The following is a 16,271-nucleotide window of genomic DNA, read 5'->3' on the forward strand; positions in this document are numbered from 1 at the left end:
GCCCCTTCTTTTCCCTCATCCTTCTTTTCTTCGCTACTTCATCCCGCCGCCGGGTTCTTCTCTTCATCTTCTTCTGTCTGCCGTCCTTCCTCTCCTCGTAGTGACTTTCTACAAGGAAATTTTAAAATAAATAGTAGTAGTAACAGAAAAGTAGATAGGGAAAACCGGCGGCCATTCTACTTCTCATCGCTGTAAGTTTAGTTTAGTCCTATTGGATAAAAGTGTAGTAACTAGTAGGGCTGGGAATCTTTGGAGAATATGCAGAGAAATTTTGATTTGATGTAATCTTCCTTGTTGCAACAAGTTGACAGTGCAATTTGATTGTTTACTGTAATTTTAATGGATAGACAAATAATGGAATGAAAGGGGAGGGTGCAGCTTGCCTTCCATGTGTTCCAATTTTTATCACAGCAAGGATTTGCGAGAGAAGAAATTGTGAATCTTTAGCATTTGTTATTTTGATTATGTGTTTATTGCTTATTTCATTGTCATTTCTGTTAATAATGAAGTATTATCCTAAATTTCCTTACTAGTTGTATAGCTGAATTCATCAAATTCTGTATTTTTAATTTTGATAACTTCCAATGTGCTAATTTGATTTATTCCACTACAGGTTCTTCTTACTTCAACATTTGTGTTGAGATTGGAAGTTAGCTATGGCTGCAGATGATTTGCATAAGAAAAAGAAGAAAACTTTGAAGGAAAGGAAGAAGTATGACTCGGAGACAGGGTTTTCTCCAATTGGTATTTATTTTATACTCTTTACCTTTTGTTTTTGCCCAAATGTTATTTAAATATATAATATATATTTTATCCGGTTTGTTGTTTTCCTTGGGTGGGGGTGGCTGCATGAGGGGATTATAGCATATGATTAAGTTTATCCTAGGGCTTGAATAGTCTTAGTTAATTTTTGTAAAAGTTGTTATAACAAATAACATGCTTCTCCAAAAAGATTGTGAAAGAGTTTTTCATAGCGGCTTCGGCAGTGAATGTAAACTCTATTAGTCTATTGTTAGTTTTTACGATCGGTAACTTTTGATCGGAATTCATTTCGATGGAAAACTGTGGAATCATTCTTATCTGATTAATTTATTAAAAAGAAAAGGTGTTAACTGAGAAAGTATAATGTCAATACGAACCACATATACTTAACAAGTATGATCTTGATATCCTGTGATCCAGATAACTAACATAGGCTAATGTGTTATATTGTATATCTTCAAGACACTGCATCTTTTTGAATATTTAAGAGGTGTGGACATAATTGATGGAATTGTTTTGGGTGTTTATCAGCCCATCATGCTGGATGGTTGAAACTTAATTCATATAGATGTACATATATATTTATTCAAATATTTACATATCCTTTACTTTAACCGTTTATCGAAGATGTGGCTCTAGTTCACATGGTTTTAACTAATATAGTAATTTTATATTTGTTAGCACTGTAGGTCTTGTAGATGACCTTTTGAGGTCTTCATTCATTTCTGTTTATGTTTTATTACTAGTATTCTTTGGATTGGTGACAATTTCCACTTATCTATATGCTGATAATTTTGTTTTTTTCATAGAGGGAAACTTTAATGAAACTAACGAGAAAGTCAAGAAGAAAAGCAATAAAAAGAAGAATAAATATTCTGAGGATTCTTCCGAGAGAGCTAATGCCATAAACTTTGCCATTGTTAAAGGTACACTACTAGCATATCAAAAGATTTCAAAATTGACATTACTCTAGATGGATGAACTTCAGCTTAGTCTTTGTGTTATCAGCAGATGAAACACATGATGTTAATGATGGAAGCAACAAGAGTAAGAGGATGAAAGATAAAAAAAGAAAGAATACTAGAACTATGTCCAGAGCCGAGGAAATCAGCCATTCTCATTCTACTGAAGACGAAAATGAAGAAGGTTTTGAAAGTGAGCCCAAGGCAAAAAAACTGCGGAAGTCGAGGAAAAAGAAGAGAGAGAATATTGACACTGAAAATGACGATGTGTCTGGAACACAAGATGGTATTGATAGTTGTACAAACTTCATTGAACTTTTTGTAGCTTTTCAACTTTTGCAATTTACTATATATATATATATATATTGCTTTGAAAGTAAAATTAGGAAATAAAGAAGAGCATTAGTTATTGACAAATTTGTTATCATCAGGTACTTTGGCAGAGAAGAAAGGGGAAGACGTAGAAGATGATTGCTACGAGATGTCATCTGGGGACGAAGATTATTCTAAAGGAATGACAAGTATGGTACTTACACCCATTAACAACACTACTGATGCTTTAAAAAAAAAAAATCTTCTATGTCAATTTTACAATGATTGAGCCTTGGTGAAAATTGTGGTACCTAGATTTTGATGATTTAATAGCAATATATTGTGTTTTTTAAAAAAGAAAATTAAAATGATATATACCTGATAATATATAGTTTTTGAAAGATTGATGTCATTGAATTCAAGGTTGATTGTTAGTTTTAGCCTTTAGGGAATTGGATATTGTGTTTTTGTGAGTATGAATATATTAGAACTTGAATTTGGGTGCATGGTAGTAATTATTAACATATATAATTGTTGAAATCTTCATATGTAAGAAATAGTAAATATTAATAGTGGGTACGACAGGTAAGTTAAAAGTATATAGATGTAATGTTTTTAAAATAAAAGATATTAGGATGTATACAAACATTGAAAAACAGGGGTTGCTTTTGGTAAGCTGGAACAAAGGATGATTAAAATATCTAGGTAACGTTATAATTTTGAACTTACCAAAATGAACCATGTTGGCGGTTTAGCTATCGGATAATATAAAATGCATACTCCAGTGTTAGACTGAGTTGAAGAATGTTGCTCTTTGTTTGGTTTATGATACTAAGTCAATCCTGTCTTTGATTAGAATGGATTTCCCAATATCATCGGAGTCGGCCTGGTCTCAAGGTTCTGCAAGAAAGGATCGATGATTTCATAATGAACCATGAGGCACAAGAAGCGAAGGTAATACTTTTGTTCTACATCTCTTCTTTTTTAAAATCATCTTTAATGATCTCTAATTTAAATCTTTTGAATTCATGCTCTTTCTATTACTTTTCTGGGTAAATTATATAACATATCCTTGTCTTGTGCTAAAAATGCACAAAATACCCTTTGTTTTATTTATTGCGTGAAATCCCCTTGTGTTAATGGAAAATTTGCATGAAACACCCTCATTGTCCAAAACTGATGTTTGGTTTGAAATAAAGACCTAATTTATGTAAGTTTTATATAAATAAAAAACGTAAAATATCTTAAATAATTTTTTTTTGAATAAAATAAATAAATAAATAAATAAATAAATAATTGATCAATAATTTATTTTTATAATTTTTTTAAAAATCAGACAACCATTTGTCTCCAAAAATTATAAAATGAACGATTAATAAATTATTTATTTATTTATTTAATGCAAAAAAATTATTTAAGATATTTTGTGTGTGTTTTTTTTTTTTTTTATATTTATAAAACTTGCGTAATTTAGGTATTTATTTAAAACTAAATACCAGTTTTGGACACGTAATAAATAAAACACAAGGTATTTTGTGTATTTTTACTAAAACACATGGGGTTTATATAATTTACCCTAATTTTTTGTAAATTTGGAGTTTGAGTGTATTTGGGACTATATTTGTACAAGTGCTATACATCCCAGTCCTCATTAAATTTATCGAAACTCGACTGTATTCATCTAATTGTAAATCTGTTGATACAGGCAAGAGCTGAGAGAGAAGCCCAAGTTGCAGAAGGTGGCTGGACAGTGGTAGTACACCACAAAGGTCGGAAAAAGACAACTGATACCGAAACTGGAGTCGCTGTAGGTTCCGTCGCCCAAGCTGCCGTTCTTGACAAGATGTCCAAAAAGAAAAAGAAAGAAGTCGGTTTAAATTTCTACCGGTTCCAGAAAAAGGAAGCACAGATGAACGGTATGTGCTAATTCAAACCCAAATTGTTTCTAGTTCACTACAGAATCATAATCAAATTAACTATTATATATTCTATTCGACATTCTTTTCACTTAAATTCAAAGCTTGAAACATGAATTGTTGAGAAATATTGCGGATGCAGAGATTATGATGCTGCAGAGCAAATTCGAGCAGGACAAGAAGCGGATACAGCAGTTGAGAGCAGCGCGGAAATTCCGGCCCTATTGATGGGATGAGATATTCATTGGTACTTAACATTGCACCTTTTGCTATGTATGCTATCTTGTGTTTATCTTTCCAGCTTTGGCTCTGATGGTTTGATTTGTTCATGTAATTATTTCGCAGCGTCGAGGTCAGCCGACCGGCCGCCATGGATGCTGCTATGGGTACACACTTGATCTTGATTTTTCGTATTTAGCTATGAGAATTGCAACTTAATTTTTGACAGCTATGTAGTAACTCTTTGGTGTTGTATGGAAGTTTTGTTTTTATTTTTTTAATTATTTTTATTTTTTTTTTTAAATTATGTTTTGGTTTTAACCGTGGTATATTGGTTGATTGTGATATAAAATAGAGGCATTTTGAAAAGTATATAAATGAGTTAACGAAGTGGTAATTTCTTTTTGTTAGATTGCTTTGAGTGTATAATTTAGTTGTGATAATTTGGAAAAAATATAATGTTGAATGGTAAATTAAATAGTGTGTAAAAGTGTATATTTTTTTGGAGAAAGAAAAAATACTCTGGTGGATTATTATTATTATTTTTTTAATACATAAATACATTTATTTAGAAACACGTAGGCGTGCTTATTTGTGAGATTTTGGATTTTGATTTTGAACCGTAGAATTTTGAATTGAAATAATTATTTGATATAAATATGTATTGACGTAATGTTTTGAATGTAAAATAAATTTTTTTTATTGGAATAGTAAAAATAAATTCAAAGTTACACAAGTAAACATAATTTAGAATTTAGAAAATATTTGTAAAAGCAAATAATAGAATTTATAAATAACCATAACAAAAATAAGTACCTAAAAATTATTTGTTATAAATAAAAATATACTCTCTAAATACCTTAACAAAGGATTCATTTATTTTTGTCATATATTTAATATTTTTATATTTGAATAATATTTTATACCGATTATTGCATTTATATTATACTAAATATAAATATAATATTAATTTTTAAAATAATATTATATTATTATTATTTTTATATCTTAAATAATTATTTATTTTATTAAGATTGATATTATTTTTGTTTTTATAACAATTTAATGCTAATATATAATAATTTTAATTATATATTCACTCTTTCGGTTCAGTTAAAAAGTATACATATTTAGGAACATTAAATTATAAAATAAATATTTTATTAAATATCTTATTTTTTTCACGAATATTCTTATTTTATATCGTATTATTATTTTTACAGCAAATACTATTATTTTTTAAATGCGTGCGGGAGTATACTATTATCGCCGCCGCGCTCAGGTATTTCTCCATCTTTCTTCTTTCCCAATTCTTTCCGTCCCGCCAGCCTGCAACATTCCACCGTCGCCGCCCTGGTTAAAAAAATAAATAAATAAGGGCTAAACCGCTGGTTTAAACCGCAAACCGTAAAATACACAAACCGAACTGAACCGTCGGAATGGGTTTGAACCATAACGTCCGGTTCGAACCCGCGCTTCCGAACCGGATGGGCAAGTCGCATCTGGGAAAGAACGCCTGTGAGATTAACGCAACCAAAGAACCAATTTTCAGATTCTCCAGAATTCCCCTCGCTCGATGTCAAGAACCTGTCGATCTTAATTTCTAGATATTGTTAGGGTTTAATTTTGTTGGCAGGTATGGTCGCTGAACAATAGCTCTGATAATGGCGATTGATGTCACTTTCTTGTATATTTATGTTTTGTATATGATTGTTTGATATTATATTTCTTCTGGTGAGTGAGTAATGCTGCTTCAAAAGAGTATTGTCCAGCTCAATTTGTTTGCCCCGAATTTGATTTTTCTTTTCATCTGTTTTTGTTTTTTTAATAATTTGTTTCTCTTGCTTTGAATCTCCTGGCGGTAAAATTTTTTTATGCAATTTCAATTGGAAACTCTCATATCTCTCAATTTATGTGTATCAGTATGCTGTTGATTTTTGAAATAGCAATTATAATGGATATGGGTAAATTTATAAGAAAATTTACACACAATAAGTCTTCAAAGTGACTAGAAAAGAGTTGAATCAAAGAATTATTTATTCATTTTGCAGATAATCAGAGAATGGTTAAATCAGAGAATCCAAAGAGGAGGGTGGCATTTGTGCTAATTGATGGATTGGGAGATGTTTCTCTGCCAAGGTTTGGTTACAAAACCCCTTTGCAAGTTGCCAATATACCAAACATGGATGCCATTGCTTCTGCGGGAATCAACGGCTTAATGGACCCTGTCGAAGTGGGATTGGCTTGTGGAAGTGACACAGCACACCTTTCTCTATTAGGCTATGATCCGAGAGTGTATTACCGTGGGCGAGGTGCGTTTGAATCAATGGGCGCCGGGCTGGCAATGTCTCCTGGAGATATTGCATTTAAAGTATGTCCCCTTTTTCACTTTTAAAGAAAAATTGTTTGCAGGATTTTGCTTGTAGTTTGTATCGATGTATAGGAAAGATTATGAGTGCAAATCTTCCTGTGATTTATGCGGCACATTTACAGTTCTTGTCATAAGTTTTATGCAGAACTCAATCTTGCAGTAACATCGAATTAAACTTTTGTGAGGTGATTGGAGAATTGAGGGCTGTGAGAAACTTTGAATTAAATGGCTTTATATACGACTTTAAGATGTGGTAAGGAAAATGTTATTGTAAATTTGAAGTTCAAAAAAATGCTTTCCTTGTTTTTCCCCAAATAAAAGGCTTAGATCGTCTTTATTTGATATCGAAATCTTTGTAAGAAACTGATGGAGAGGAAATTACTCAAGCATGAGGGGTCATGGTTATTAGGATTTAGGAATATACAATTGATAAATTTATCTGTTTTGGTTATGCTTTTTCTCATCTTTTTGTTTTTTGGTGTAGAATGTTTAGGCTTTGAACTTTTTTCATGGTTTCTCTATCTCATAAATTGTTTCCATTCTTTATGTGAAATTAGCTTCTTAACATCAAACCCTGTATTGGATTTCTTTTTTTTCTTTTTTCTTTCTTATTCGAGAAGAAATATTGCTTATGGTTATGCATTGATGATTTTATCTTATTCTTGATGGGCATTTACCTCTGTTTTAGTCAAACTTTGCAACCCTTGATGAGGAAAGTGGAGTAGTTACCAGCAGGAGGGCTGATCGGCATTTTGAGGAAGAAGGGCCCGTTCTTTGTGCAGCATTGGATGGATTGAAGCTGCCTCATTTTCCTCAATACGAAGTTCGAGTTAGGTATGGATTGGCATTTAAAATTTATATATTTTATTTGTTTTTGAGAGTCAATTCTAGTGATCTTGTTTGAATTTCAAATGTTCAAGCTAATCATCTGTTGAATTCATGTTTCTTTTAGATATGCAACTGAGCATAGATGCGGCGTGGTTGTTAAGGGCCCGAAATTAAGTGGGAACATTTCAGGAACAGACCCGTTGAAGGATAATCGCCTGTTATTAGAAGCTAAACCACTGGATGATTCCGAGGAAGCGGAGAACACAGCTGCAGTTGTCAACGAGTTATCAAAGGAGATATCTCGCATATTGGTTGCGCATCCATTGAACACTAAACGAGCCGCGGAGGGGAAGAATATTGCTAATGTAGTCCTTCTACGAGGCTGTGGCATTCGAATTGAGGTAATCTTTTTATGTTTAGGTGTTTTCCTTGCCTCATTTTTCTGAACCAAATAATAAAAAATAAAAAATCTTGCGATTATTCTATCGATTGAAGCCCTTTCATGTGAAGTTCCATATTCGAATCCACAATGTGTTCCATTAAAATTGTCCTTTGTCGATGCTAGTTTGGATTGATTAAACATGAGATACATACAAAGGATGTTAAGTTTTTAACTGAAGTGTCCATTTTAGGGTGTGTTTGGGGGTTTAGATTTTGAATTGGAATGTAAATAGTAAAAATTTTCTGAATTGGAATGTAAATTTTTTTTTTTTTAGTATAATATAAAAAATAGGTTTTTGATTTGATGTTTTTAGTTGGAAAAAAATTGATGAATAGTAGATTTTGGGAAGAATCTTCTAAGGGTGTGTTTGTTTGGGAGATTCTTTCTCAAAATCTATTATTCATAAAATTTTACACTTCTGGGAAATTCTTATTAAAATGATCGTGTCGCTTTCTAGGTTCCTCATTTTGAAGAGATACACGGTCTATGGCCGTGTATGGTTGCTCCTACTAAAATCATTGCCGGATTGGGTTTATCTCTCGGCATTGATATCCTGCAAGCTCCGGGGGCGACTGGGGACTACCGAACCCTGTTGACATCGAAAGCAACGGCAATAGCCAAAGCACTCTCGGCTCCTTACAATCCATGCCCGAATGTATTTGTGCCTGGGGAAGATGAACATAAGCCCGGCCGGTCAGATGGATATGATTTCGGGTTCCTTCACATCAAGGTTGCTTTTTTCAAATTCTCTTCATTGTATGGTTAATTTTGATTAGGGATGACATACCATACCATACCGAAAATACCGATCAATAGCGATAATGTACCGAATTTTTCGGTATAGCGAAAATACATATCGGTACCGCATCGAAAGTTTCGGTATACCAAAATTCGGTATATACTGGTATCATACCGAAATTACCGGTATATACCAATTATACTGAAAATATAATTTTAAATTTCAAAATATTTTAAAAAATTAATAAATGTCATCATTTTCCACCACAAAAATATTATGAAAAAAAAATAAATTTCAATAGTCTGCATATTTTTTTGTTATGATTTAAATAAATTAATAATTATTATTTTTATTAAATAATTTAATTATTAATAAAAATAATATCGGTACGGTATCATATCGAATTTTTCGAAAATTCATACTGATACTATACCGAAAACTTCGGTATACCAAAATTTTTTATATTTTCGACATAATACGGTACGATAAGTTGGTGTTTCTGTATGTTCGGTAAATTTGTCCATCCCTAATTTTGATGCTGATTTCTCCCTAATGTTATTATTATCGAAATGGAATTGCAGGCAATCGACGATGCAGGTCACGACAAAGCGACCGTATTCAAAGTTCGAGGACTCGAAGCCGTCGACCGTGCCGTCGGGCAGCTTGCGAAGCAGCTGTGGCAGGCGGAGGAAGCGTCGGGGGGAGCGTATCGGTACTACATATGCATCACCGGCGATCACTCGACTCCCGTCGAGTATGGCGACCACAGCTTCGAACCGGTCCCGTTTTCGTTGTGCCGTCTCGAAGATTTCGTGGGCGCCGCCGGCGGGGGATCCCGAGTGATGGAAACTTCCCTCGACCCGTTCCCGCTTCCGGCCGTCGAACCGGGTGAGGATTTGGCGTGCGATCCTCCGAGCCGACAGGGTGGCGGCGGAAGTTGCCGGCGGGCTTATGCCGGCGACAACATCTCGGAGTTCGATGAGACGGCTGCGGCGAGAGGGCTGCTCGGACGATTTCCCGGCGGGGAAATGATGGGAATCATCAAAGCTTTTGTGAAGCTCTGAGTGTAGAATCTGCTTCGCGCCATAGGCTTCTGGAAATGGAGCTGCAGGTAGGTTTTAGATTCATCTTTGGCTGCCATAGTGACGATGAAAGAAGAAGAAGAAGAAGAAGAAGAAGTACTCTTGATCTAATTTTATTTATGGCTATGGGAAGGAATGTTTTGGATTTCTAAGTATTTGAAATGATAAACGTTGATTTTATAGATTGCATTTAAATAAAAATTGGTATGGTATATTAAAATATAGTATAGATATTTGTATTCTAGTAAAAATATGTAAAATATTTGTTAACTTAAAATATGTACATTTAATTATACTTTTGAAATTTCAATGGTGAGATAAAAAAAGATAATGATATATTTTTTTTATTGAATTAATTTTGATTGGGATCACTTTTTTTTTAAGTTGTATTAAATACAAATTTTTAGTAAAAGCTTACTGTATCAAATATTTATGTATTTTTTATAAAAATATACTTATTTTTCTCGATTGATTTTAAGAATTACATCTATTTTTTCATGTTAATTTTTAATATTAATTATATCAAAACGTATTCGTTTAAAAGAACTGGTTTGAAGAACTATATGTGGGGCAATTCGTTATAAATTGGGTTCAAAAGATCAACTGGATGAGATTTTTTATTATGGTAAATTAAGAAAAAATTGCAAATTAGTATCTTATAATATTAATTGTACAAATTTTTTTACGAATATTTTTTATGTTAATTAAAATGAAGTAAAAGATAAATGTTGGATAATTCATATAATTGTTGGATACTACTGTTGTTGAAAATTCAATTAAATAAATTTAATATTAATAATATATTTATTTAGTGTTTTTATTTAAATTTTAATATAAAAAATTATATCACTAATATAAAAAAATATATTTAATTATTAAATATTATTTTTTTTAAAAAAATCATATATATTAAAAATGGTATAAAAAAAACGTAAAATCATAAAATTGGAAGAATAAATAAATATCAAATAAAATTACTCCCATGTAAATATGTATATTTTTGAAAAAAAAAAAAAAAAACTTAGATAAAAATATCACAATAGAAGCATGCATAAAAATAGATATAGAGAGAGAATAGATATAGAGAGAGTTAGAGAGGGAACCCTAAAAATGAAAATGTCGCTACCGCACGCTATATTATAGTTCACGAACGAACGGACCATTGAACTCAAACCAAACCAAGACGACAACACTGAAATCCACAACTTCAGACTCCATCTTCTTGCGAGGCGGTGAGTTGAATCAATTCAATTGCACACAACAATACTGTCATCGGATCTATTGCCTGTGAATTACACTAGCCAATATGAGCGGCGGAGAAGGAGAGGATCCGCAGAAGTTGAAGCGGATTGCGGCGGCGGCATACGATTACGAGAACGACTCTCGCTGGGCGGATTACTGGTCAAATGTCCTAATTCCGCCAAGCATGTCTTCCCGCAGCGACGTCGTCGACCACTTCAAGCGCAAGTTCTACCAGCGCTTCATAGTATGCACTCTGCTTTCCAGTTCGACTTTTCCCCAATTCCGAATCTATTAGGTTTTGATTGAAGAAGCCAGGATCGAATCTCATCGGAGTTTCTGTTGGGCTTTAGATTTTAATTTAAAAAAATTAATTTATGTTGATTTCGGTGAACCCTAGGTCACTGGTCAGTCGATTGAAGCTTTCGAGATGCATCCAAATAGTCTTGATTTTGTGAAGAACGACTAATTACGAGAATAGATTTCGTTACAATGTTTAAACTGCAATCTGTACTTCATGTTGATTCAGAATTGTCTAGATATGGATTTCCTTGTGAAGATCTAATCTAGCTAATGAGGCTAAGACTTTGCTACTATTGTGGAGATTTATGAGTTGATTCATTAATCGCTTAATAATATGGTTCCCTCATTTTAGTGATATTCTCTGCTGTTGTTTGAAGTATTAGAGGTGTTCAATTATCGAAAAATGTCATATTGGTTCTCTTTTAGATCTAATTTGTGTGCTAACTTTTATGTGTATGTCATTTGTTCTACTCAGGACCCTGATTTAATTGTAGAGCCAATTTCTACCAGCAGCTCATCGCAGCCAGCGGCGAGAGCATCAGCAACACAACCACAGTCATCATCTTCAGCTACTCGCCAAAGAAGTTCAGGTCCAGAGTCAAGACCGTAGTTTTTACTGTGAACCGTTCGAGAGTGGATGTTTCTCTTTAATTCATTGTATTAAAGTATCTCAGCCTTGACCTGAATATTTGGAAATCTGTATTGTAGGGTCTACTACTAGGACATCCGGGACATCCACAACCACGCCACCTCCCAATTCTACGTCTCTACGTTGGGATAAAAACACCATCCTATTTTCTGTGAATGCTTGGGTATGTTAATTTAGATATCAAACCAAGACATGTTTGCAGAGTTTAAAGTGCTCATGATAAATTTCATTTATACTTTTGAAAAAGTAATTTTTAAAGAAGAAGCTTTTGGTATGTTCTTGGATTTCCCAAATAGATACAATATAACTGTACTAAACTAATGTATCTTCATTAATATCTTCCATTGTTATTTCTTACATTAAGGGCCAAAATATTTTTTAATTACCCAAATATAATTATGACTTAATATTTATAAATGTTTAACTTTCACTTCTTACTGTAGTTTTAAATTCTTATTACAATTTTAACTAGAATTAGAATGTAGTATTAGTGCAAATAATGCCTAAAAAGATTTCTTTTAGTTGGAGAATTCGGTAATGTATACAGTTGTCGTGTTCATTACCGGCTATGAGATAGTTTCCTTCAGTCATTCGATTCTATTCATAAATTTTCTTGCAGGTATTTGTTGTGTCCACTCTTGCAATCTTCCCACTTGTGCCAAGGAATCTCTCCAATCGGGCATATCGCCTTTCCTTTTTAGGGACTGCATGTTGTTCCCTCTATTCTTTGTATTCACAATATGGGGTAAGCCTCTCTTTCATTCGTATATTTTTCCACTGTGTTAATTAGCTTCTCCTTGATAGAACCAATTGTTTTATGCAGAAACCTAGAGCATGGAACTTGCAGGCTCTGCAAGTATGGTTCCAATCTGTGGTAGTTACCAAGGATTTTATAAACTCCGTCTACTGCCTTACTTTCATCACTTCGCACCTGTGTCTCAAATGTAAGCTCGACTCTAGTCCTTAATTTGCTGATTTTGTACATATTACTTTGTGTGGTTCTTCTCCTAAGTTCCTCAAATGTTTACACTTTGTTTATTCAACACTTTCAGTTGCTTTGATTCCCATATTGTGCCAAGTCGTTGAACACATGGCAAAGTTCCTGAGACGTAATTTTAGCAGATCCACGTTGTACAGGTAAGAATATATGTTTGCAGTACTTACATATGTATCTTACTAACTAGGTGTTTCAGTTTGGCCTAGACAGTATATGCCACTTTCATTGGGCACAAAGATTAAATTATAATAATATTTTAAGAGATGTTTGGTACAAAGAAATGTAACAGAGAAAGGGAAATGAATTCATTTTCCTTGTTTTTTGCTCCTGGCAATTGAAGTTTGAGAAATAATTCATTTTCTATTGTTTATTTTTATTTTTCTCTCATATACAGAAGAGTTGATTGAATTTATGGGAGAAAATTACAATTTCTCTCATTTTTTAAATTTTGTATAAAATTAATTTTTATTATTTTCCCCTCAAATCTCGTCTTTGTTGCTATCATCACACCATCCACCAGGATTTGAGGGTTCACAGTATAAATAGTAGAATTTTATGATGGATTTATTATCATTATTTGAAATTATTAATTTGTGTATATATCATATGCATAAATAAATGATAATTGATTTTTGTTATATCTCTCCAATTGAATTCTTTGTTTTATCAAACAGAATAATTAATATTCATTCTCTAGACTAATTCCATTTTTGATAGTGTTCATATTTTATTAGTTTCTTTGCAATTTTATTCTCTGTATCAACGCACCCTTAATATAAAAGTGGGACAGGTAAAAATTAAAATGAGGGGTGTTATAATATATTATTAAAGAAAAATAATTGGATAAGTAGAAAAAATATTGACAATTTTGATTATTATTTGTTAAAGTAAATTATTTATTATAAATAAATTATGTATAAATTTAGGTGACAATAGAAAAAAGAAAATTGACATAATTATCCTAGACGTAGGGAGTAATAATATATTGATTCATAAAATTTTCTCGAGTTTGCAATTCACTTCACCAAAGCAATCAGTAGTGAAGATGATAAAAATTATTTTTTCGACAGAACTTGGGCGATACTATGCATAAAAATTGTTGTTAATGGGTTAGTGGGTCCAACCTATAAGTTCTAGTCTAGTTCATGGTGGGCTGAACAAGATCATTTTACGAGCGTTAGGTCCCTTGTCAAACTCAGTCTGCTGCTATCCCTAAATATGCTATCATCTTTTTCTTAATTTCTGTGACTGCATGCTTATATTAGTAGCAGTAAGAAATATGCACATCTGTTATTCTTTTAGGGTGTTTGTCTGGGGGATTGGATTTTAAATCCACTATTCATCCAATTTTTTTTTCAAAGAAAAATCAAATCAAACACATATTTTTCATTTTTTATATTATACTAAAAGTCAATTTTACATTCAAAACATCACATCAACACCTATTTATATTACATCATACTATATTCAAATTTAAAATTTTTACTATTCAAATCCCAACTCAAAATCCAAACCCCAAACAAACACACCCTTAAGTGTTCTTGCTTCAAACGCATTATAGAGTTGTATGAAAACTTCTTCATTAGCCATGTCATCAGTTTGTAGTGGTTATCCACAAAATCACGCAACACACTGACATGTTCGAACATTTCTTAAAATAGCTAATGAAATCTTTTCATTTTATGATGAATCGTGCACTTCTCTGTCTGTTCTTGGGGTTGATTCCTTGTATTGTTTACAGGAAGTACTTGGAACAGGCCTGTGTTTGGGTAGAATCGAACACAAGTACCCTCAGCATCCTCTCATCACAAGCTGAGATTGGACTCGGGTTTCTTCTGATTATTTCTCTGTTCTCGTCAGTAACTCTCCCGTCTCTTTTTATCCTCAGTCCCAATAACTTTCAATTTCAACAATGCCGGCTGAATTTTTTATCATTTATATTTGTTTATTTATTCTTTTCTTAATCTGCAGGTGGCAGCGCAATATAATACAAGCATTTATGTACTGGCAGGTAATTGTCACATATGTATAGAATCTGAATATTAACTTTCAACTTTCTTTCTATATTCTATCTGTGGCTATAAAAGTTCTTGTCCTTCTTGTCAACAAAATTATTGGGATTTTTGAATTTTTATCTTTTCCATGTACTTTCTGTTTACTCCATTGTTTCGAGAGGGTGATGGTGGGAATTAGGATATAGGCTCTATTGCATGATTCAGTTTTTGACAAAGTTGTGTATTTAAACCTCATCAGAGTTGTTGAATATTTTAGGGTGTTTTTGTTTGTGGGTTTTGGTTTTCGGATTTGGATTTTTTAATAGTAAAAAGTTGAATTTAAATAGTTGTATGATGTGATATAAATATACCGTTGATTTGATATTTTGAATATAAAATAAATTTGTAGTATAATATAAAAAAGGAAAAGTAATTGTTTGATTTAATATTTTTGAGGAAAAAAAGAATTTGAATAATAAAAAACCTGGGCTAAAATCTACAAAAGAACAACCTTAATCTCTTGTTTGTTTTATCAATTTACAATTTCGGTTTTGCACTATGAAAATCTATGACAATCAAGCAATCGTGTATATATATATATATAAAATGTGTTGATTTGATTTGATGCAGCTGCTGAAGCTCATGTACCACATTCCTGCTACGGCTAGTTACCATCGAAGTGCATGGACTAAGATCGGACAGAGTGTGAATCCACTGATCTATAGGTACGCCCCATTCCTCAACCGTCCTCTTGCCGCTGTTCAGAAATGGTGGTTAAGATAAGATCATGATGAGCAAGTAAAAAAAAAGAAAGAGGTACTTAGCTCGATCCTCCATCAAATATCTATCTATACTTATCTGATAGAACCATATATATATATATATATATATATGTAATTCTATCTGTTTCATGCTTGACTATAACTATAACATGAATTGCTGCTAATAATCTATCTCTATATATCTATCTCCCTTTAAGTTTTGCAAGAAGATGTTTCTTCTATGCTGTTTGTTTGTTTTTTTTTTTTTTTTAGAACACATTTATTTGGTTGGGTAAGGTTTTGATAGTTTTATTTTATTTTACTTTTGGTATTGCTTATTTCGTATGTATTATTTATATATGCCACTGGAATCAAATTATGTTTTTGGCATTTTGAGTTTAGATATGATTTGATGATTTGTGTTGTTTTGGGGGAACGTACAAGTATTGAATGAAGAATAAGTATTAGATGCGATGGCTTAAATAGATGATACTATAGAAGTTTTTTGTTCTTTGGTTTCTATTTGAAATTATTTTTCTTTTCCTACTATTTACTTGATATTGCTTCCAATAAAATATTACTATTGTTTTCACATAATATTATAGGAGTATTATAAATTACTACCTCCAATCTAGTTATAAGGGTTCTATTTCCTTTTCGCATGTTGATATTTGAATATTAATTGTTATATCAAA

At 32.3% G+C, this 16,271-nt stretch overlaps 3 protein-coding genes across 4 annotated transcripts; all 3 read left to right on the forward strand.

The window, feature by feature from the left end:
- LOC127240084 (uncharacterized) lies at positions 1 to 4,452 on the forward strand. Of its 2 annotated transcripts, none has more exons than XM_051258534.1 (9): positions 1 to 191; positions 614 to 744; positions 1,572 to 1,688; positions 1,771 to 2,010; positions 2,156 to 2,245; positions 2,893 to 2,990; positions 3,742 to 3,952; positions 4,095 to 4,199; positions 4,298 to 4,452. In XM_051258534.1, exons 2-8 carry the CDS (start codon positions 657 to 659, stop codon positions 4,178 to 4,180), a joined length of 930 nt encoding a protein of 309 aa, XP_051114491.1. In that variant the 5' UTR covers positions 1 to 191; positions 614 to 656; the 3' UTR covers positions 4,181 to 4,199; positions 4,298 to 4,452. The 2 variants fall into 2 exon arrangements, with proteins under 2 accessions (XP_051114491.1, XP_051114492.1); XM_051258535.1 differs by having other exon boundaries at positions 2 to 191; positions 1,774 to 2,010.
- Positions 4,453 to 5,685: 1,233 nt separating this feature from the next.
- On the forward strand, positions 5,686 to 9,886 carry LOC127240737 (uncharacterized). Its single transcript, XM_051259567.1, has 6 exons — positions 5,686 to 5,807; positions 6,223 to 6,542; positions 7,231 to 7,376; positions 7,495 to 7,771; positions 8,270 to 8,542; positions 9,133 to 9,886. The coding sequence occupies exons 2-6, from the start codon at positions 6,234 to 6,236 to the stop codon at positions 9,613 to 9,615; spliced, it is 1,488 nt and encodes a 495-aa protein (XP_051115524.1). The 5' UTR covers positions 5,686 to 5,807; positions 6,223 to 6,233; the 3' UTR covers positions 9,616 to 9,886.
- Positions 9,887 to 10,711: 825 nt separating this feature from the next.
- Positions 10,712 to 16,045, forward strand: LOC127240712 (uncharacterized). Its single transcript, XM_051259530.1, has 9 exons — positions 10,712 to 11,119; positions 11,651 to 11,765; positions 11,884 to 11,987; positions 12,444 to 12,569; positions 12,648 to 12,768; positions 12,877 to 12,961; positions 14,563 to 14,676; positions 14,793 to 14,832; positions 15,446 to 16,045. Exons 1-9 carry the CDS (start codon positions 10,940 to 10,942, stop codon positions 15,596 to 15,598), a joined length of 1,038 nt encoding a protein of 345 aa, XP_051115487.1. The 5' UTR covers positions 10,712 to 10,939; the 3' UTR covers positions 15,599 to 16,045.
- The last annotated feature ends 226 nt before the right edge of the window (positions 16,046 to 16,271 follow it).

The sequence above is a fragment of the Andrographis paniculata genome, unplaced genomic scaffold (assembly GCF_009805555.1).
Source record: "Andrographis paniculata isolate CXL003 unplaced genomic scaffold, ASM980555v1 Contig79END, whole genome shotgun sequence".
Lineage (NCBI taxonomy): Eukaryota > Viridiplantae > Streptophyta > Magnoliopsida > Lamiales > Acanthaceae > Andrographis > Andrographis paniculata.

Coding starts and splice junctions, on each gene's coding strand:
- LOC127240084 (XM_051258534.1), top strand. CDS start 657: ATGGCTGCAGATGATTTGCATAAGAAAAAGAAGAAAACTTTGAAGGAA. Junction 745..1,571: donor GACAGGGTTTTCTCCAATTG/GTATTTATTTTA, acceptor TTTTTTTCATAG/AGGGAAACTTTAATGAAACT. Junction 3,953..4,094: donor AAAGGAAGCACAGATGAACG/GTATGTGCTAAT, acceptor TTGCGGATGCAG/AGATTATGATGCTGCAGAGC.
- LOC127240737 (XM_051259567.1), top strand. CDS start 6,234: ATGGTTAAATCAGAGAATCCAAAGAGGAGGGTGGCATTTGTGCTAATT. Junction 6,543..7,230: donor CTGGAGATATTGCATTTAAA/GTATGTCCCCTT, acceptor CCTCTGTTTTAG/TCAAACTTTGCAACCCTTGA. Junction 8,543..9,132: donor TCGGGTTCCTTCACATCAAG/GTTGCTTTTTTC, acceptor ATGGAATTGCAG/GCAATCGACGATGCAGGTCA.
- LOC127240712 (XM_051259530.1), top strand. CDS start 10,940: ATGAGCGGCGGAGAAGGAGAGGATCCGCAGAAGTTGAAGCGGATTGCG. Junction 12,769..12,876: donor TTCGCACCTGTGTCTCAAAT/GTAAGCTCGACT, acceptor CAACACTTTCAG/TTGCTTTGATTCCCATATTG. Junction 14,833..15,445: donor AAGCATTTATGTACTGGCAG/GTAATTGTCACA, acceptor GATTTGATGCAG/CTGCTGAAGCTCATGTACCA.